The sequence below is a fragment of the Cyprinodon tularosa genome, unplaced genomic scaffold (assembly GCF_016077235.1).
Source record: "Cyprinodon tularosa strain WSP-4 unplaced genomic scaffold, ASM1607723v1 ctg271, whole genome shotgun sequence".
In the NCBI taxonomy this organism is placed as follows: Eukaryota; Metazoa; Chordata; class Actinopteri; order Cyprinodontiformes; family Cyprinodontidae; genus Cyprinodon; species Cyprinodon tularosa.
This window is the reverse complement of record NW_024038976.1, coordinates 751,484-772,305: the sequence shown is the minus strand read 5'-3', so window position 1 is coordinate 772,305 and position 20,822 is coordinate 751,484. Positions and strand designations below refer to the sequence as shown.

Sequence of the window (20,822 nt, the reverse complement as noted above, 5' to 3'; positions counted from 1 at the left end):
GACTCATTATTATTTGAACTGGTATTTGCATTTAGCTGACTGATGGTGTGCACTGTGCCTTAATTTCTGGATTGCAAGCTCAATTGTAATAGTTAGTAAATCATTTTTGTGTTAATGTTGCATCAAAATGACAAAAAAAGTTAAATTATGACACACAATACATAAAGTGGGGATTCTAGCATACCATGATCATGATAGCTGACCAAACATGAGGACAGGTTTGAGGCTTTGGATACAGAGACCATAAGAAAGAAACGAATGGTATACAGCTGCCTAACAAAACTGCAAGTGCAAAGAACAACTATGAGACAGGACTAAACATGCCAGACAAACAAAACAAAACATTAGGAATTAACATTTTATTGCCCTTTGATCAGCAATATTTCAGATGAAGCAGCCTGAGACCAGGACACAATCAGAAAAGCTCTCTTACAAAGGAAAGTAAACCGTCTATTTTAAAAAATACACATTTTTCAATGTAAAATATATTCAGTTCAATGTAGGATACACTTCTCAATTAATTCAATTATATTATATACTTTCATTGTTATAAATAATATATTATTAAGTTTTTTTTTTTCATTCTAGCACACCAGGTGCAAATACTAATGCTTAAAAATTTTCTGTTAATAGCTGGACCTGCTGAAATAATACAAAATTGAAGGAAACAAAGAGAGATTAAATTTTATGGATGTGGAATTAGTTTGTAAATAAGATACACAAATCTTAGAAGAAAACAGCACTGAGCTGAATGATATAATTATAACTTTGTAATGATCAGAAGTTAAATGCTGAATGGTTTGACAGCAGGACAACTGCCTATCATCGAAAACCAACCAAACACTGCAGTTAACTTTAAACTGACACAGAGAATAATCTTCAAAAAAAATCTTCTAAATCCACCTTTTACATATTTTCTGCACTTTTATTTACCTTTCCTCCACTTACAAATACACCCTGTTTTTTCTCACAATTTACAAATATATACAGTTTTCCTTTCCGCTCCTGATAGTTACTCTTGCTTTTCTTACATTACTTAACCCACTTAACTTAATCTGACCTTCAGCATAACACTTTCCTAACTGTACCAACAACAGTCTTACATTATCCATAAGTCCTTTTATATATATTTTATCATATTTGACTACAATCTGAAAGTGAAAAATCACATTTCAAAGGACACTTCTGGGAACAGCCTTTCTATGTTGAAGATCGGGCGACATGGGGGAGCTGTCTGGAGGGGGCCACTGTGGTTTTATCAGCTGAATGTCTTCCTCTATACTAAAGGTTTTCTTTGGTGGTTCGCCCTGTGGGGGCCAAACAATGGTTATTTTGTTGCAGTGCTGCTGGCTTTTATTAAATGTTTTTGTCATTTCATTTTCAACTCTGTGGGGTTTATCAACGGAATTTGAATTATGCATTGAATATCTCAAATAATTTTTTTCTTCAAGGGGGTTTGGTCCAGTGCTTCCCCCAGGATGGTTTTGTCCAAGACCACTGTCGTAGATTCCTTTGGATTTGAGAAGTTGCTTATAATGGGGTAGGCAGTAAAAATGTCCGTGGAGAGAGACGTAATTTCCCAAACTGCAAAAGCAAAAAGAAGAAAAGAATATATTTTCTGCAACTCTGTTGTCATGAAATAGTGTTTACGTATTTTTGATTTGTAAGAGAAAACAGAGCCCATACAAAGAAAATAATTTACATTTATATATCAGGAGGCAAAACAAAAACAGAGAGGGAACATTGCATTTATCTCACATTTACCTTAATTTATTTCTGCAGTGCTCACAGCAGAAACAAGATTTATGGTACTTTTTTCTGTCCACCATCAGAGCATCCATCGGATAAGCCCTCCTCCAACATATCGTGCAGAGCTCCGACCTCGGAACCCGAATCTGCTTTCCAAAGAGATTAAATAAGGTTTGTGAAGTCTAAGTGTGCAGCTTTGCAAACTATTTGCACTGTAGTAAAAATTATAAAGATAAAATAAATATTTATATTTTAAATGTCCCTTTCAGAGCAGTTATGAAAATACAGATTTTTTGCTGAACACTGATCCACTCACATGCATATAAAAAACATGCATTTCTCAGAAGTTTTTTTATTTTTATTTCTAAAAACTATTTAATTCAGACAAGGCATAATGTTCCAAAAAAAATATAATTTTCAGGTTTAAAACTGTACCACATTTTATTCTGTTGTGATATAATTTTATGGATCTGTAGTTATCTTGTCAAAAATGTTGCTTCATCCAACATTTTTACTTAAAAGTATAGTGGAGGATTTTCGGGAATTTTCGAAAAGACCTTCCCTCTCCACTTTAGAAAATGCACATGCACAACCCTGTACCTCCTGAGAGGGAGCGCCTATTAAACGTGTGCAAGAGCATGCATGAGCCCATTTATCTTCGTGCATGTTCTGTTTAAAAGATGCTGTTTGCATCACTCATACAAGCTTACTTAAAAAAAAAAAGATTTGCAATTTTTCCACTATGTTAGACTCACCACTGGTAAGAGAAAATGGGGAAGAGCACGTAGGACGGCCTTACGTAAACATATCACCGGAATAAATGACAATTAGGATTACCACTTATTTTGATGGAAAAAGAAAATCCTCCACTATTTTTTAGTTGAGTAAAACACTGAAAGTGGAAAGTAGTCATCAAATAAATAAAAAGCAATAAAAAGCAAAATAAGTTTTTGGTAAAATTGGATATACTCAATTACAGAGTAATTGTTGGCTCTTAACATCTGATTTCAGATCTAAATGTTATCAAAAAGGAAGTTATGGTAAATTGTGCTATTTTAAAATTTAAAAAGAGCAAAAATAGAAATGAAATCCTAGTTTTATTAATTTTATTCTTTTTATGTTATCATAACTTTGTGACCTTCCTTGTACAGTGGTTTGTGACATTGTGTATAAAAGGTGCATAGATTTGACTGCCTTATTTATGTAGCAGCTTAGTTAACCCATACATAAATATTTTATGTACCTTTCTTTTTTTCTTATGTTCTTTGTCATCATTTAGATCTTAATATCAATTGTAAGTAATCATATGTGCAGATCAGGATTATACTTGTCAATGATACAGAGTCATTAATGGGTCCCAATCCAACACTTTATTAAATGCGATGCATGGCACATACTGAAAAATGAAATAAGTTTAGCATTAAGAAATACAACATACTGCATTTCATCTTAGTGCATTTTAATAAACTCGCATTGTTCTTGTGATAGTCATTTACCTCTATGGTGACCTTTTTTTTGCATGCCAAGCCAAAGTCTTCAATAGACATTTTGTGCTTGAGGATATTTTTAGTATGAGAAGTTTGTGGAAGTTTAAGCAGTTGCTTGTCTGCTTATTAATTTAATAGCTTGCCGATAGATTGGTTCCTACCACATTACAAAGCTCTTTTAATTAATACTATAATAACAGGATTCAAAATATACATTCTTACTTCCCTAATTCACAGCTTTGCTTTGAACAGCATTTAAATAACTGGATAATATTTAAGGACTGGATTAAAATATGATTTGTTAGATTAAAAAAATAATGTAATAAAGTTCTGCAATATGTGCAAATTTGGCCACAATAGTAAAAAAGAAAAGAAAGAGTACAGTAGAATATTGAGAATAATATAGTGAAATGTTTTAGTAGTTATCATCTTACATAAACCTTGATTAGAACCCTCATCTGATCCCAGTGGTGCTTAATTTACATTCATAATCCATAATTCAACATTTATATTACAACATAATCAGCATTTCTGAGTTAAAAGGCACTGAATGAGATAGTATTCAGAATGTTGTTAATATAGCGAAATATTATTTCATCCATCCATCCATTTTCTGACACGCTTAATCCCAAGTGGGGTAGTGAGGGGTGCTGGTGCCTATCTCCAGCTGTCACATATTATTTAACCAAATCATAAAGAAAATAAATGGATCTTCTACATACAGTGTGATGTTATATTCATTTCAGATGTGGTCAGCAGCATTTGAATCTATGTTTGGATGAGAAAGGGGCTTTAGTATCGACTGAAAAACCCACTGTTTAAAAATATGTTTGCTAAAATGTTAGTCTTTACCAAAAGAACCTAGTGTATCTTGTGAGGATTTAAGATTCATTACTGGGTATAAATTTGTTGATCCTAGTAAGGCTTTGCCTGAAGATTTTCTAAAGAGCAAACAATACAGAGAAAAGCTTAATACAGAAAAAAAACTAAAAAGTAGTTTTCGTCAGAATTGGGGGAGTAATGTTAAAAATGAAGAACAAAACAGGAAAACAGTGAAGAAACAAAAATGAAGCAAGGTTGAAAAATCAGGTAGCAGCTGGACAACCTTAATATTTTAGTTTATTTCATCTAAAATAATCTCTTTTCAGTTTATGTCATGATTGATTCTGAACAAAGCTATGAGTTCAGTAATATCAGCAGCAGAGAATAAGAATAGCTAAGAATAGCGCACAATAGTCCATATTTGGACCAAGTGACAGCAACATGCCATAACATGAAACCATGCACTTGTTGAGCAACACAGCTGAACAGATGCCAGTTCAAGCTTTAAAGGAATGGCACACATGCATACATAGCTCAACTCATATAACAACCCACATTGGGTAATGGCTCACATGTAATCAATGATATTCATTGGCTGAGGGATATTAAAGGTAGCATATCAGAAATGTTTCCATATTTCTCTTTAGCAGATTTGCAGACATCTCTGTCAGGCCTTTGTTGGTGCTTTTCATTGTATAGAGTGCAAAAACAATCTTGCATAACCACATAGTCCATGCTATTAATTTCTGCTTTTCCGTGGCATGCGGTCTTTACCCAATGAGACAGTCGTTGTCTGATGTAGCACAGCTTTTGACGATGATTCTTCACAAACAGTGTAGCCAAGGTTCTTGAAAACTGTCTCGCTCTCTGTCCATGTTTTATGAAAATTTCTCAGCAGCTTTTCTGTGGCATCCTCATCATAAGTTTCTGCTCGCCTGGCAGCTTTCTTTTTCACGGCATCGGCGTAAGAAAAAGGGACCTGAGAGGTTGAGATGCTTTCGGAGTGCTGAGTGATAGCTGTCACTGTTCCAGTTAGTTTGTTGCCAAATTCATCAACATCTGAAAAATGCTCTGTGATTGTTTTGGTTTCTGCAAGGGCAGAAGGTTGTGCAAGGATTGTTTCTGTATTCCTTTTCAGAAAATGCAGGGGGGTACTTTGCCTTGAGCCTTCTTTGGTCTCTTGAGGCCTTTCCAGGACTGAGGTGTCTACTCTTGTTTCACTTAGGATTGACACCATCTCCTCCTTATCTTTTCTCTCCTCTGTAACAGAGGAGTTTTGCTTATCTATTTCAAAAACATTTCTAATCGCTTGAATGTTAAAACTTGGCATTTCCTGTTGTAGGATGCCTGCTTTTTCTTTATCGCATTCTGAGCTTTCTGTGTCACTGTGTAGGCACTCTGCAGGTGGGGTGAGTTCTTCTCTGTTATAAAGGGTCTCTTCTGGGGATTCAGTTTTGTTTACAAAGCTTGACAAGTCTGACCCGAGAGATTCATCTTTTTCTGTGTTTTTGTTTTCTGCCTCACAATCTACCATGTCAGGGCCCAGGCGTTCAGTGAGAGTGATGGGCTCCTTGTGCACAGAGATCTTATTAAGCTCTGCTTTTTGTGCCCCTTCAAAAAAATCCCGCTTTTCTTTGAAAGAAGCAGATATTAGATCAGAATCATCCGAATCCTCTGCAGCATTTGGCTCTTTTTGGAGCACATCATTTTCCGAAATAGTTTGTGCGATGTTTGTGTTTGAGTTCAGTGACCCAATCAGTTGCCCTGAAGTTTCCATAATTTGAGAATCAATTTTGATTTGCTGCTGAAAAGCTGTAGGCATTTCCACCACCTCAGATTTTTTCTCAGTAATTTGATGGGTGAGTAATGGTGGGGGTGTAACAACCCGCGAAAGCTTTGCTGTAGTTTCTTTGAGCCGAGCCAAATTTTCTGCCTTATCAAAAGTTGGTGAAGGTGTGATTCTCATGATTCGTGATGTTGGGGTGTCACATCTGCGTGGTGGAGGTGTTGGAGGGGTGGGCGGTCTGTGGAGCAGGGTGGGTGATGGAGTCACTCTTTGAGGCGAGTCTATTCTTCGCATGGACTCGATTGTTATAAATGTTGGAGAGGGAGGACGCATTCTGAGTGAGGGTGATGGAGCTTGAAGGTCGATGGATTTGCACAAACTCGTTTCTTCTCTCCTTATTTCACTTGAGGTGCTTTTAAAGGTCTGTTGTTCTGTTTTGGAGGAACAAATACTGATTTGTGATATGTTTTGCCCCACCAAGACAGAACCTTCTTTTTCTCCCTCACATTTGCGCATCTCAAATGTTTTGTCTGCAAGATCCATTAGTTTGGATTCTGCAAGTTTCCTAATATTCAACAGAATTTCTTCATCTTTCTCAGCATCACTTTCAGCAGCTCTTTGCTCCAACTTTTGCTTCATTTCTGGAGTGATGATCCAATCTGGCGTTGAGTTTAACAGCCTTTTTACAGATTTAGATACAGTGTTCTCTGAACTGCTTTGTATCTCTGTGATTTGAGAGATTAACACTTGCACGTCATGTCTCTGAGATCCCTTTATTCTCTCCTCCGTGAGATTTACAAGTTCATTTTGCTCTGACTTGCCTGTCACAGTAATTGGGACATTCCTGCTTTCTTTTGGTTGTTCCTTTGCGCTCTGTTGAATAGCTGTCACTTCTTTCTTTTGAGATTCCTTCTGTTGCGTTTGAGGTGCTTTTTGTTGCAGAGACTTTTTATCTTCTTTTGTGCCAGTGGTAATAGCCTCTCTCTTGATTTCAACATGCTCCACTTTTGTACCTTTGTGAATTTGGCCGATTGCTATTGTTTCATGTGCTCTTTGAGTCATTTCATTTGCTAGTCTCTTTGTTCCTGTGTTCGATTCAGTGACATTTTCTTTACTCTGACCTTGCTGTGCAGCCCCTTTAGACTTTTTAGATTTCTTCTTCTTCTTTGTTGGAGCTTGAGTTTCTAGCTGATTGCCATTACTGATCTGAGGTGTTGCAGCCAGAGCAGGGATAGGAATATCTTCCTTTATTTCTGGTTTTATCTCTGCTGCTTCAAGCTGTTTCACTTTGAAATCTTTTGAAACACTGCACCTCTCACTTTCATTGCAATTGCTTGTCTCAACTGGTGCTTCTTGTTTGTTGTTGTTCTTTTTTGACTTTTGATTTTGTTTGCTCACTTTTCCTTTTGCATTGGTGGACGTCTTTTCGATTTGCTGATCTGACACATTTTCTTGGCTCTTATTTGTAGACAGGTTTTTGTTTTTTGTTTCATCTTTAGAAACATTGTTAAGTACTTGGTTTGTCTTGGTTTCATCTTTTCTTTGATCTTCTGATTTTGTTTTTTGGTTTTTAATTTCTTTCTTTCCTTGGCCAGTTACACAACGGACAGCTGTCTCGACTTTATCAGTCTGGTCAGACTGTGCCATCTGATCAGATGACACAGTTACAGTTTTTTTTGTCGTTGTCTGCAAATGTTGTTCAACAGCTAAGATGGATGTGGTCTGCTGACCGGAAACAATCTTAGTGGTCTCATTTGTTATAATTTGCTGTTTTGCAGATGATATAACTGCAGAACCTGTAGAGACTTTCTCATGTTGAAACTTAACATTACTTTGGGCTGTATCTGATACCAAAACCTGCACTGAGGAGTCTGAGTGGGCTTGTGCTTTTGTAATTTCACTTCCTTCTTGTATGATTCCTGAGACACAGTGTTTAGTTTGATCCTTAGAGGACAGCATTTCAAAAGCAGCACGAAAAGAATCATGTGTGAGAGTGGGAGATGGAGTGGTTGGGGGTGTGTTTTCGTCCTTAAGTTTCCTGTATTTCTCCTCTGCTTTTATTAATGGTGTGTTGAACTTACTTGCTTTTCCTCTCATGAATGGTGGAGGGGAAGGTGGTGGAGTGAACTTTACAGGAGCAATGTAAACTTTCTTTAACGGTAGTGGTGAATCTGCTGGTGGAATTGGGGATGGTGGTGGTGTAAATTTAACAGGCACAGTGTGAAACTTTGTTAGTGGTTTAGGGGTTTCTGGGGGTGAGGGTAGGACTTCATGGGAGACTCTTTTTGAAAAGTCCATGGATGCTTCTTTTTCATTTTGGGTCTTCTGCACAGTTTTTTCAGATGTTGTCTGCACCTGTTTCTTTTTACCTAATTCTACTTTAGCCTCCAACTTTGGAACTGGATGCAAAGCAGGAGCTTTCACCTTTTTCACTGTCATTCGCTTTGCTGTTAATGGAGAAGCAGGGACTGCCTGCACTTTGATACCTTCCAGTTCTTGCTGAGGTGGTGGAAGTGGGAGGAAATCTTGCTCCCCAGTGAGTGGTGGTGGTGGGGGAGGAAGATGGTCACTGTCAGTATCAGCTGCTGGTGGAAGAGGACTGGGAGGGGGAGGAAGAAGTTCAGCTTCTGTAACAGGTGGTGGTGGCGGCGGTAAAGGCAGATCAGGCTCCTCTGATTGTAACTTTAAAAAGTAGTTGTCAGTTTTTACTTTTGCTTTTGCCAGTTTGTCCATACTTTTTTGGTTAGATTTCAGATTGCGAAACTCTGTTTTTACAGTTTTTATGCCATGGTTTTGGGTAATAGTTTTGTGCTCTACCACTGTGGATGTCTTTATTTCAACATTATCTGACTGATTAGCGATCACTTGATTTTCCTTAAATGTTTCAACTTGTTTTGCTGTTTTTATCTTTTGTATGTTCCTCTGGGAGTCTGGTTTCAGGTTTTTCACAGGGGGGCCTTGCTTGACTTTAACCCTTCTGTATGCTCCATGTCTGACTTTGGGAGTTTCCCGCCGTGCTGTTTCCATCAGTGATTTGATTGTGCCTTTAACATCACCCTTTATTACTTCCTCTTTCTCTTGTTGGGTTTGCTCCTGTGTCTCATATAATGACCTGATTGACAATTTGACGTCACCCTTTACATCATCTTCAAGGCTGAATTTATGTTGGGTCCTTTGTGATACTGGGGGCTCCATGAAGAGTTGAATGGTTCCTTTGACATCGCCTTGAACATCTATTTCCTGCTGACATATTTTCCTCTCACTGGAGGCATCTTGTAGACTTTGCATTGCCATGTTAATATCACCTCGCAAAATTTCTTCTTTTTCAACTTCCCTCACTGCTTGCTTTGCCAGTTCCAGGGATTTCAGGGTACCCTTTACATTTCCAGGAACTAAATCCTCAGCAACAAGAGCTCCAACTTTTGAGGTGGATGATTTCTCCAGAGATCTAAGAGCACCTCTAATATTTCCTGGAATAATATCTGGCTTCTCCACCTCTTTGTTTCGTCTCTGAGCCCTTTCCAAACATCGCAGAGCTTTTGGGATATTGCCTTTTACTACCTCCTCCTTTTCCACAACCACTGTCTGATTTACTGATTCAGACAATGAGCTCAAAGCAGCTTTTAAATCCCCTTTAACTATTTCCTCCTTCTGGATTCTTTCCAATGAGACTGTTGGCTCTGACATGAAAACTTTCAATGCATTGTGAACATCCCCTGGTATAACATCTTCTACTGTGCGCTCAATTTGCATTTGTTGTTGGCACAGGATAGATTTGGTATTCTTGATGTCGCCCCCAATGATCTTCTCTTTTTGAGCTGCTTCATCTAGAGTTTCATCAGATCCCAACTGCAGCTGTTTGAGATAATCAAGAGCTCCAGATTCAATGCATGTGGAGAAAAAACTGACATTTCCTCTTTCAGCGTCATCTATCTTTATTTTTATTGCTTGATCTGTTGTGTCTGAGCTAGTAAGCCTTTCAAGAGCACTCTTAATGTCCCCTTTAACAACATCTTCCTTTTCAACATTGATACTCTGGTCTTTATGCAGAAGGGAATACAGTGTCATTCGTACATCTCCTTTTTCATCCTCTTGAATAAGTATACCCTGTTTCGCTGATCCACTCTCACTTAGGAGTTTGTTGATGGCTTCTTGAATGTCACCATGTAAAATGTCCTCCTTTTCAATACTGCTTCCTGTCTCTCGGTTCAAGAGTTGCTCCACAGTCAAACTTATGTTACCCTTCTCCTCTGACTCTATGACTATTTGCTGCTTATTTTTTTCCTCTCTGTTCAGAAGGTTCATCATAATAGTCTGCAGATTGCCCCTGATGATTTCCTCTCTCTGTATCTCTGGAGTCTGCTTATTCATGAGCTGGTATTTGGCCATTCTTACATCGCCAATTTCATCAGCCTCAATTAGTATTCCCTTTGAACTTACTATTTTTTGACTGTAAAGTTCCTCAAGAGTTCCCTTAATGCTTTTCCCCAATATTTCAGTCTTTTCTACCTTACTCTCACTGAAGCCATCAAATGGTGTTGTTTCAAAAAGCCATGTTGTTGTTTTTACATCTGCTTTGGGAATTTCTTCTTGAATGACAGATATGTTCTCATCCTCCTCCACTTCTTTGATATGGTCAAGAGGATGTTTCTCAAAAAGCCAGACAGAATGTTTAACATCTCCTTTTGCAACGTCCTCCTTTTTAACAGTTTCAATTAGATTTTCAGAGCTCATGCTTCTTATTTTGTCAATGGACTGGGTTTCAAATCTCCACTTTGCAGACCTGACATCCCCTCTTTGTATTTCACTAACATTAACAGTCGTAATAGATCCTTCTGGGAAGCTGTCAGTCTCAAAACGTTGTTTATTCACTCTAACATTTCCCCCTTGAATGTCCTCCACAGTTTTGATTAAAGGTTTCATTTCTTCTGCAATTCTATCAAGAGGTTGGGTCTCAAATTTCCATTTGGCAGATCTGACATCACCTTTTTGCACATCCTGCTGGGTTACAGATTTGATGATGTAGACCTCATCTGTGTCTTTTATTGCATCAAGTGGCTTTGTTTCAAACAACCACCGAGTTCCAACAACATTTCCCTTTTTCACCTCCTCACTTGTGACAGTAGTGACCTCGTGGTAGTTTCCCTCTCTGTCTTGTATGGCATAAAGGGGCTGTGTTTCAAACAACATTGTATAATTTCTCACATCACCTTTCTCTTCCTCATCAAAGACAATTTTGGATGTTTCTAATTTTTCAGTCTCAGAGGAAGCTTCGTGGATTTTATCTAAAGAATAAGTCTCAAAAATAAACCGACCCTTACTGACATCTCCTCGTTGTACATCATTGACAGTTTGACTACTCATACATTCCTCCTGGCTGTCATGAATTTGGTCAATGCACTGGTTCTCAAAGAGCCATTTACAGTTCACAACATTTCCTTTTTGTATGTCCTCGATCTGAACTCTCTTGAGGTTTTGCATTACCTCTTCTGAAGAAGATGTCATGATGTCTGATGTTTGGTTTTCGAAAATATACTTTTTTCTTGACACATCTCCAGATGCAATGTCTATCTCTGTAACATGTTTGTAAGACCCTTTCTCATTCCCACTCAAACTCTCTAGGTTTTCTGTCTCAAAGAGAAAGCAAGCCATTTTCACGTCTTGTCCTCTTATGTTCTCTTGGTTTATACTGCGTGTCTTCAAAACTGTTTCAGTTTCATCATGGATTGAATCAAGTGTTTGGGTCTCAAACAGCCACGTGCAGGTTTTGACATCTCCCTTACATATTTCCTCAAATTCATTTTCACCTTTTAGCTCTACTTTTTCATACAAGATATCCATTGGTTTTGTTTCAAATAACCATTTGCAAGTTTTTACATCCCCTTTTACAACATCAAAGTTTTTACTGGTCTCCATAGCTTCTTCATCTTCGATATTGCTGAAGTACTTAATTGCATCAAGAGGCTGTGTTTCAAACAGCCATTTTGCAGTCTTGACATTGCCAGACAAAACTTCATGTTTGGATATGCCCTTAATAATTTGGTATTTTTCAATGCTGTCATTAAACTGATCAACTGGTTGTGTTTCAAACATCCATTTGTAGGTTTTTACATCTCCCTTAACTATCTCCTCACGACGTACTGTTTTTACCTCATGGAAGTGACCTAAGCTATCTTGCATTGCATACAATGCAGCTGATTCAAACAGATTCTTATTTGACTTGACTGATCCTGATATAACATCCTCTATTTCAATCATTTGAGATTCCTTGCTCTTGTTTACGTCTATGCTCTCAAAGATTTGTTTGTAGTTTGACACATCCACTTTATCGATTTCTTCTAGGTCAATCGTTCGTATTACTTCTTTCTTCTCCTCTCTTATTTGCTCCAGTGGTTGGCTTTCGAACAGCCATTTCTGATGTCTCACATCACCCTTCTCCTCATTAGGTTGTATGGTCTTTTTCAGTTTCCCAACTTCCACCCAGTCCTTCAGGTCTTCACTTGGAATCATTTCAAAATATTCTCTAGCTGATCTCACATTACCGGCAATAATTTCTTCTTTTGTCAAGGAGCAAGTATTTGAGTCATCCTTTAATTTATCCATTGGCTGTGTCTCAAAGACCCAACAGTTCCTACGAACATCTGCCCTGCAGCTTGTTCCATCCTCATGCATGAGGTCATCTTCAACATTTACAGTACGAACTACCTCTTTCTTCTCTTCTCGTATTTGTTCTAGAGGCTGACTCTCAAAACGCCACTTCTGGTGTCTCACATCCCCTTTCATTTCTTCTTTTATTGCCACCTCTCTTAGTTTTCCAACCTCAGGGCCTATCTTCCGTGCTACTTCAGGACTGCTTTCAAAAAAATCTCTTGCAGATCTAACATTTCCTCCAATAATCTCTTCAATAGACTCAGATCTCACATCAGTGGAATAGTCTTTTGGTTGAGTTTCAAAGACTAAGCGGTGCTTCTGCACTTCAGCACCGATAACGTCTTTTTTCTCCATTTGCAAACTGTTCCAATCACTGATAGAATTTAAGGTCTTTATCTCAAACAGCCATCTACCCCAATTTCCCTTGCTGCTATCCTCCATTGACAGACTGCAGACAAGTTTAAAAGGAACAAATTCTGTCTTTGTCAGGTCTAGAGGTTGAGTGTCAAAAAGCCAACGTGAAGCTATAGAGTTCTCCAGTTCAGTTTCAATTTTACGCACAGATTTTATTTCCAGAATCTGGCTTGCTTGTCCCATAATGACACATTTAAACTGAGTGTCAAAAGTGCTGGTTATTATTTTAACTTCTCCATTGATCTCTTCCAACACTGAACGCAGGCTCAACATGTGTCTCTCATCAATAGTCTCCGTATGCCCCAGGCTTTCCATTAAGCTACTATCAATCATGTAAATAGAAGCATTTCCATCCTCTTGAGAAAACACAATCTCTTTGGTCAAATCTTCCTCCTTGTGCAGTTTGTTTAGAGTGTCCATGGTTTGAGTTTCAAACAACCAGGCTGCAGCACGGACATCACCCTTGTCAATTTTGTTAAATTTGTTTTTATATTCCATTGAGTTGGTATTCAGTGAGCCCAGCTCATCTATTGGCTTGGTCTCAAACATCCATGCTGTGCGCCTCACATCTTTACCCACAATTATTTCCTGTTTAGTAATTTTCTTGTTGTCTTCATCATCATCGGGAATTTCATCTTTAATTGCATCCAGGGGTTTATTTTCAAACATCCAACGCATTGCTTGGACTTCTCCAGGGAGTATCTCTTCCCACTCTTCATACTCCTCATCATAGACATCATCAGGACTAACATCATCTTCCTCATAGGCGTACACTTGTCTCTCTACCTGGTTGTTCTCTGTTTCTGTGTACTCACTGTAAAACTCTTTTTCAATATTCTTCCGAACCTCTGGATGAATATGTTTGTATAGACGTTTCAGCTCAGACATACCCTTCTGCTTGAAATAAGATTCTCGATTGTGTGCTTGTTTGTTTACTGGCTCTAGAGGCTTATGTGAGGGAGGGCTCACTGGAATATTTACACTGTCTGATGGCAATTGTAGTAAGTCTGGAGGAGGAGGTGGTAGATCTTCAGGTGGAGGAGGTGGAAAGTCCTCAACATCCATTGTTGAAGCATGTGTTGTCTCAGTAGCAAATTCCTTACACACCTCACTTGTCAGCTTGTTACTTTGATTCAAAGTTGAAGACCACTTTGACTGACTGATGTCACGTCCAATCTTTGTAGGGAATAAAAATATTTTTTTTGTAAAATATCATTTAAAATGTGTTTATGTAAAACATTGAATACATTGAACTATATTTGGTAAAAGCAAACGTGTATTTTCTATAATAAATAAAATTGACAATTTGCAGATCGGAAAAAAAAAACGTTGAGGGCTTTTTTCCTTCACTTTTTCAGACCATATCCTCTCCTTTTTGATGCAGTTAGTCCAAAGTAGCAGCTTTGTTGACCTTTTTTATTATTTTTAAGTTGATAGGCTAAATCTAAACAGGACCCCCCCCCCCCGCCCCCCAACAAAACAATAAACAAAAAAACAAACATCAATTAGGAAGGCCCTAGTCCTTTGCCCTATTAACTGTAACAGTTAAACATACACTGAAACACAGCCTTTCCTTACCCCCATCTACCAGCCAAGTCTTCCAAACACTCTAGATCAGGCATCCCCAAACTCGGTCCTCAAGGCCCCCTGTCCTGCAGGTTTTAGAGGTTTCCTTGCTCCAGCACAGCTGATTTTAATTGAAAGCTGATTAACAGGCTTTTGGTCTACTGCAATCATTATAACCAGCTGTGCTGAAGCAGAGAAACCTCTAAAACCTGCAGGACAGGGGGCCTTGAGGACCGAGTTTGGGGATGCCTGCTCTAGATAGTCTTCACATTAACTGCCATTACAGTCTTCACATTAACTGCCATCACGTATTTAAGATAGGAGATTGTAGACAGTAAAAATCATATTGGGCCTTCACTACGTATATTAATTTCTGCAATCTCCCAAGCCTAAAAAATTTAAGTCTAGAGTGTTCTATAACAAAATCAGTATTTTAATATATTTTAAAAATGATTACCTTAATTGGTTTTTGAGCAGCAGCCTCTTCTATTGTTCTTTCAAAGCGATCTCTCAGCTCCCTTGTTGTGTACCTTGGAAATTCTTCTTCTGATACTGGGGGAAAAATGACAACCAGGAAGATATTTATGTTAGCCTATCAAGGCCGGCCACAGAGAGCAACCATAAAAATGTTAATCTTTTAACATCCTGCCTGTTTCATTCTGGTGGTTTTCATAACTTGACGACAGGTTGTTGTTACTGCAGATAACCTGTATGTTTTAAACAAGAAATGGTTAGATAAAGGCATGTCACAAACTAATAGGCACATAACTCTAAGTACACAGCCTAAAATTCATATCTATATGAGTAAATAAACAAAATATATGATAAATGATTTTAATCTCGGTTTTTAGAGCATTATTTTTGATCATTTACATATATGTAAATATGCAGAGATCTTGTGCTTTTTTTGTATAATAAAGATTAGGTGGCAAGAAATGCTATAATAATCAGTTTTAACTTCACTAAAGTAACAAGGATGCAGTGCAGCATGAACACATTGATAAAAATGTTGTGCATACCATACTTTCTTGGACATTTAGCTGCTGACAGCCAGGGACAGCCTGTCTGCTTCCACTTGACAACGTTACCTCAGAGGTTGACATTTCCTGCAAGGGTTAAAAAAGGTATTTGTCAAAGATGATAGATCACATACCACCTCATAAATATTTAACTCTATTGATGGCTGCGTAATATACCTAACCGAAATTTACTAAGCAAGTCAAATCCTGATTGTAAACCAGGGAATGCCAGATGTCAGATGAAAAATGAAATTACTTACTACACATACTTCTATTAGCCGAGATTGGGTGATAGTACATGATTGTTAAGTGAGAGAAAAAAAGAATTTGAATGTAAAAAAAAAAAAAAAAAATCAACCATAAGTGTATTCAGCCCCTCAATGCAATAGTTTGTAATATTTTCAAAGTACTTAAGCCAGCATGTGTGTGTTTGCTTAGACATTTAGATGTCAAAATGCTCTACCTAATGTGCTTTGATAAACTGTTCAAACCCTGTCAGATTGGACAGAAAATATCTGTCAAATATTGATAAAAATGCTCCATCAGTTTGAACCCTATAGGGCAGGGGTAACCAATTAAAAAATCAGCGGAGTGCGAATACAGAAAATCCTCAACCAGTGAAGGCCCGAAGACAATTTTAATTATAATCTGTTATTTTAAACAGAATTTTACACTGAAATAAAATGAGATTTTTATGCATCAATGTTATAAAATAACTTTTTAAATAAAAAAAAGAAGAATCTAGACTGTTTTTTGAAGTAGAGAACAACAATTTCAGTTTGGTATATCGCCAATTTCCTGATGACCGCTGTACACTTATCTGTGACCTCTGCTATAGGGGATTTACCACTTATACATTACTTCATAGGAGGCCAGTGGTCAAGGAGAAAAAAACCAATAGTTATCATGCAAGAGCAGATCAGGGCAGAAGCTTTTGTCAAAGATCTTGCGCTTTTGGTCATGATCAATTTGTTATGATCATAGCTAAGGGGCACAAAAACATACTGGTAAACTGAGAGCTTTGCTTTTTGGTTTTGTTCTTTCTGCACAACAACAGACCAGAGCAGCACCCACATAAAAACAGAAGAAGCCAGAGTCCATAAATTGTGAAAAAGAGTCATAAACTCCTTCATTTGAGGCAAAGACTGCATCAAGACAAAGAAATATAATGTAATCTCACTGAAAGAGCCACTTCTTTCTCATGTCCCCTGGAGGGTGGCAAACAAATTTCCCCAAAGCAGGGGAGAGTAAAACCATTAGTTTTTGGACCAATACACTTTCTCACACTTTCTGACATGCAGAAAGGCATGCGTTAAAGTTTCTCCATACGCCTATGTTTTGAGGTATGGAATAAATGCTTAGACTTGCAGTGTTAAAGCTTGAAATACCATTACACAACCTTAATAATAACTGAACTTTATTGTTTTTTACATTGTAGAAATTTACCTCTGCATTTAACCCATCCCCTTGGGGAGCAGTGGGGTTCCCTTGTGTGGAGCCTTGGGAGGGGTGTGGGGTTAAAGGTTTTGCCCCAGATTGTAGACTGTAGGGTTCGAACCGAGTACTTGCAACCTTCTCGGAGTACAAGTGCACTGCTCGAACTAACTTTCAAATCTGCTTTTAAAGTCATCATAAGTATATCACTGGCTTTATAGTGCTATTAGTTTGTTAATGTTCTCTATAAAATCTCAAGGACTCGGCAAATAAGTTGTTTATACTTTTGGCATTTAATAAAATTTGGCACAGCTATATTTTTTACTAATTAGGTGACCATGAATGCCTTGTTTTTTAGGGGTATTAGAATGAAAACGGAAGAATGCAACAGCTAACCACACTATTGTGTTTAAAAATTATATACGTATATAAAAAAAGCTACTTTCTGTTGATTCATACCAAAAGAACCTACTATAAATCCCAGCAGACACGCTAAGTTGTCTTTATGGTATGTATGGTACAGTACATCAACGAGAAGTGCCTGCTGGGAAATTTCTTCAATTACTGATGCAAAACATTAAAGAGATGTTTGTATTTTTGTAAGGAACTATGCATACAACCTCACCAACAACTCAGTTCATTATTCTATTTATAAAACTCCCATTTACATGATTCAAATATTAAAGGTTAAGATGCATCAGAAACCAGCCAAGGTCCTTACAAAACACACTTTGCAGCTTATTTCCCCCAGAGCGTCTTGTAAGATCCTAATTCATCTTTGTACCTGCTCAGTTCTGTGTTGAAATTTGAACTGAGTTACAGTGTGTGATGTTGCAGCTTCCTGGGTATGAATTTGTTTCCTCATGCTTGTAAGTCCCCCAGGTAGGGAACAGACCTCCGAGTCCTCCATGACCTAATGAAGCAGGAAACACTGTTAGCTGCTTCCACTTTTACAGTCACATGGCTACTAAGTAGGGATTTTCTTACTGGGATGCAAGCAACATAAAAGGCAGTCAGTGTTGTGCAGATTAGTATGCAAACTCCTTAACAGTTGTTTAAATCTGTGAGCTATCTCCTGATAAGTCAGCTATTTTCATGCAAAGCATAATGCAAAAACTGACCCACAGTCACAGATGTGAAGGGGATTCTAACAGGTATTTCTATTTTATTTATCTCCTGTAAGATTTAGTTGCAATAGAAATAATTATCACAATGTGTAAGCAGTCTTACTATGCATCATGCGCATTACACATGACAGGACAGAATAGAAACAGTATATCTGCCTTTTTAGTGTAGCTTAAATATTCCGGTACAAAATGAAAGCAGCTTGCTTGATAGATGGCTTTAGTGTGCAAATCAAAAGGCTGGAATACCCTGTTGGTGATGGTGTGGTCTGTTCGCTTTGGGACAGCTGCCTGGGATATAGCCTCAAAGTTAGATTGCGGGATGAAGACTGAGTCCACAGAGTGAATCCTGATTCCTCTGGTTTAAAACTTTCCGGATATCCTGCTCTGGTTGAACCTGCACTGCCAGCGGCTGAGGTAGACATATACAAGAAATGTGCAAAATCTTAATTACCTGTTTTTTCCAGCAATTTAAAACCAATAATATATTATATATTTAGCTAAAGAAACAAGCATGTAAAGTTAGTACAGGAGAGAGAAAAAAAATTATTAATAGTTTTAAAGATTAAAGAAAATACCATACAAGTCCTAATGCTGCAAATAAATTAATTGTCCGCAGGCTCACAATTAAAATCAGTTGCACACCTGACTTCTGGCTTCCAGCTATTCGCAGGATGTGGAAGATTTATTTAAAAAGTGATAAACAACTGTACAATGTCAGTCACTATCATGATTTACTGGAATTTTTACTTTATGCCTCCTTAGAAGAAATATTGAGTTGCTGGTGAATGATAGTGGTAATCTATTTTTAATGTATAGCTCCATTTATTAAACTCTAAAATTAATGAGTACCCCTGTAGTTTCATGACCTATGAAACTATGTCTCATATCATTTCAAGTTTTAAGGTACTCAAGATTCAGATTGAAACTGTTGCACAAAAAGATTTTGCAAACCTTGCTTGCAGATCTTATTTAAGATCTAAATCGGATTGGATTTATTTAATTTGGTTGTCTGAAAGACACATTACCGGCTGCTCTTTTGGGTTTATTTCTAATTGTTAGGAAAAAGTGTTTTTTTTTTCTCTAATTGATAAACTCCAAAGACTCTAAACCCAAATTTTACACTCTTCTCCTATCTGGAAATATGTACTGTTAAAATCTGCTTGTAACAATAAGAAAATACACTATTAAAACTGTGTTATCTAAAATAGAGTAATGTTCTTTAAAACTGATCAAAATTTACTCAGATTTTCTAGGCAGTAGTTGCAGTAGCAACTGACAAATACAACCCAAATAAACGTGGAGGAAATTGCTTTTATGATGATAAATTGTAATTTTGCGTGTTTCAGTTTAGGGTTTAAAGGATGGATGTGTAAAAAAAAATCTTTGGCAAAATACTGGGTGAGAATGGATTCTGCTAAGTGAAATTTTCTGGGTAGTAACTAAAAAAATTCAAATATGTCAACAGTGCCAGTCTATCACATGGGAGGCTGGGTCGGGACAAGAGCTCGAATATCAAGAAAGTGAAGTTATCTCGGTGCCATGTACTTGCAAAAATAAATCCAGGTTATTTTAGACTTAACCATCATGGGTCTTGTTTCTCAGTGAAACACAGAGGAAAGCTGGGGGGTCAAAGTCCTTTTTCCAAAAGGATGTTAGAAACTTGCAATGACGACCTTATACTTGAGAACGCATTTTCAATTAATCTTCAAATTCCTTGTTTCATGAACTGGCTCTGAGGAAATAAAGAGTCTTGACAGCCAGAAGGTCTGGCCTTCATGAAAACAAACAGCTTAGCTCCTTGAATAACTTAACAGACTTTTTTCCTGATCTGTCCTTGGGCTGAAAGTTCTTTTAGGTTCTCATTTTAGTCACAGTTCAGTGTGTATTTTGCTCCCAAATCCTGCAATATGTTAGGGAAAATATTCAGCATCAACAATTCAGTGACAGCCCTTAACTATTTGTAAATTAACACAAATACAAAACTTGAAAGCCAGAATCAGACAAAAGCAAATTATCAAGAACTATCAGCACCTACCAGGTAAGGATGGTGTTGAATTATAAAAATATGATCTCAGCAAATAGAATTCCACAAAGAGCCCTCTGCACCCTGGCCTGCAGGGTCTTCCAAGCAAGAAGAAAAATCCCAGTCAATGATGGAGACCAGCTCCAGTGCAATGTTCACCTCTGTCCAACGAGCAGACAGTGACAGCTGGTTTTATTTTAGACCCTCCTCCCCCTACCAGAAGATGGTCTCGCGGTGTTTTTTACCCTTTTTTTTTTTAGGTTGTAAGGCTCCATGCCTCCTGCGTTGAGTCCCAGGAAAATCCTTACAGAAATACATGCTGGCTCTTGTATACAAAAAATCAGGTCAAAGTAGTTGCATCATCCTGTCTACCACAAGAATGTATTGCATACTCCAACAGCTGCTACTATTCTTCATTATGCGCCAATATATATACAGGTGCTGGTCATAAAATTAGAATATCATGAAAAAGTAGATTGATTTCAGTAATTCCATTTAAAAAGTGAAACTTGTATATTATATTCATACATTACATACAAACTCATATATTTCAGATGTTTATTTTGTTTAATTTTGATGATTACAAATGACAACAAATGAAAATCTCAAATTCATCATATCAGAAAATTAGAATATTGTGAAAAGGTTCAAAATTGATGGCCCCTGGTGCCACACTCTAATCAGCTAATTAAGTCAAACCACCTGCAAAAGCCTTTAAATGGTCTTTCAGTCTAGTTCTATAGG

At 37.5% G+C, this 20,822-nt stretch overlaps 1 protein-coding gene across 2 annotated transcripts; it reads right to left on the bottom strand.

The window, feature by feature from the left end:
* Positions 1-344: 344 nt before the first annotated feature.
* Positions 345-20,264, bottom strand: xirp2b (xin actin binding repeat containing 2b). Of its 2 annotated transcripts, XM_038289736.1 has the most exons (9): positions 20,091-20,264; positions 18,302-18,464; positions 17,713-17,841; positions 15,495-15,581; positions 15,125-15,182; positions 14,933-15,027; positions 4,833-14,085; positions 1,765-1,895; positions 345-1,584 (listed from the first exon to the last, which is right to left on the bottom strand). In XM_038289736.1, exons 3-8 carry the CDS (start codon positions 17,836-17,838, stop codon positions 1,804-1,806), a joined length of 9,711 nt encoding a protein of 3,236 aa, XP_038145664.1. In that variant the 5' UTR covers positions 17,839-17,841; positions 18,302-18,464; positions 20,091-20,264; the 3' UTR covers positions 345-1,584; positions 1,765-1,803. The 2 variants fall into 2 exon arrangements, with proteins under 2 accessions (XP_038145664.1, XP_038145665.1); XM_038289737.1 differs by lacking the exons at positions 17,713-17,841; positions 18,302-18,464.
* Positions 20,265-20,822: the final 558 nt, after the last annotated feature.

What these genes read in the sequence shown, in the direction of transcription:
- xirp2b (XM_038289736.1), bottom strand. Translation starts at nt 17,838, where the DNA reads ATGGAGGACTCGGAGGTCTGTTCCCTACCTGGGGGACTTACAAGCATG. An exon ending in AAACCACCAGAATGAAACAG is followed by an intron (nt 15,028 to 15,124) that starts GCAGGATGTTAA and finishes TTTTTCCCCCAG; the next exon opens with TATCAGAAGAAGAATTTCCA. An exon ending in CTGCTCAAAAACCAATTAAG is followed by an intron (nt 14,086 to 14,932) that starts GTAATCATTTTT and finishes TTCCCTACAAAG; the next exon opens with ATTGGACGTGACATCAGTCA.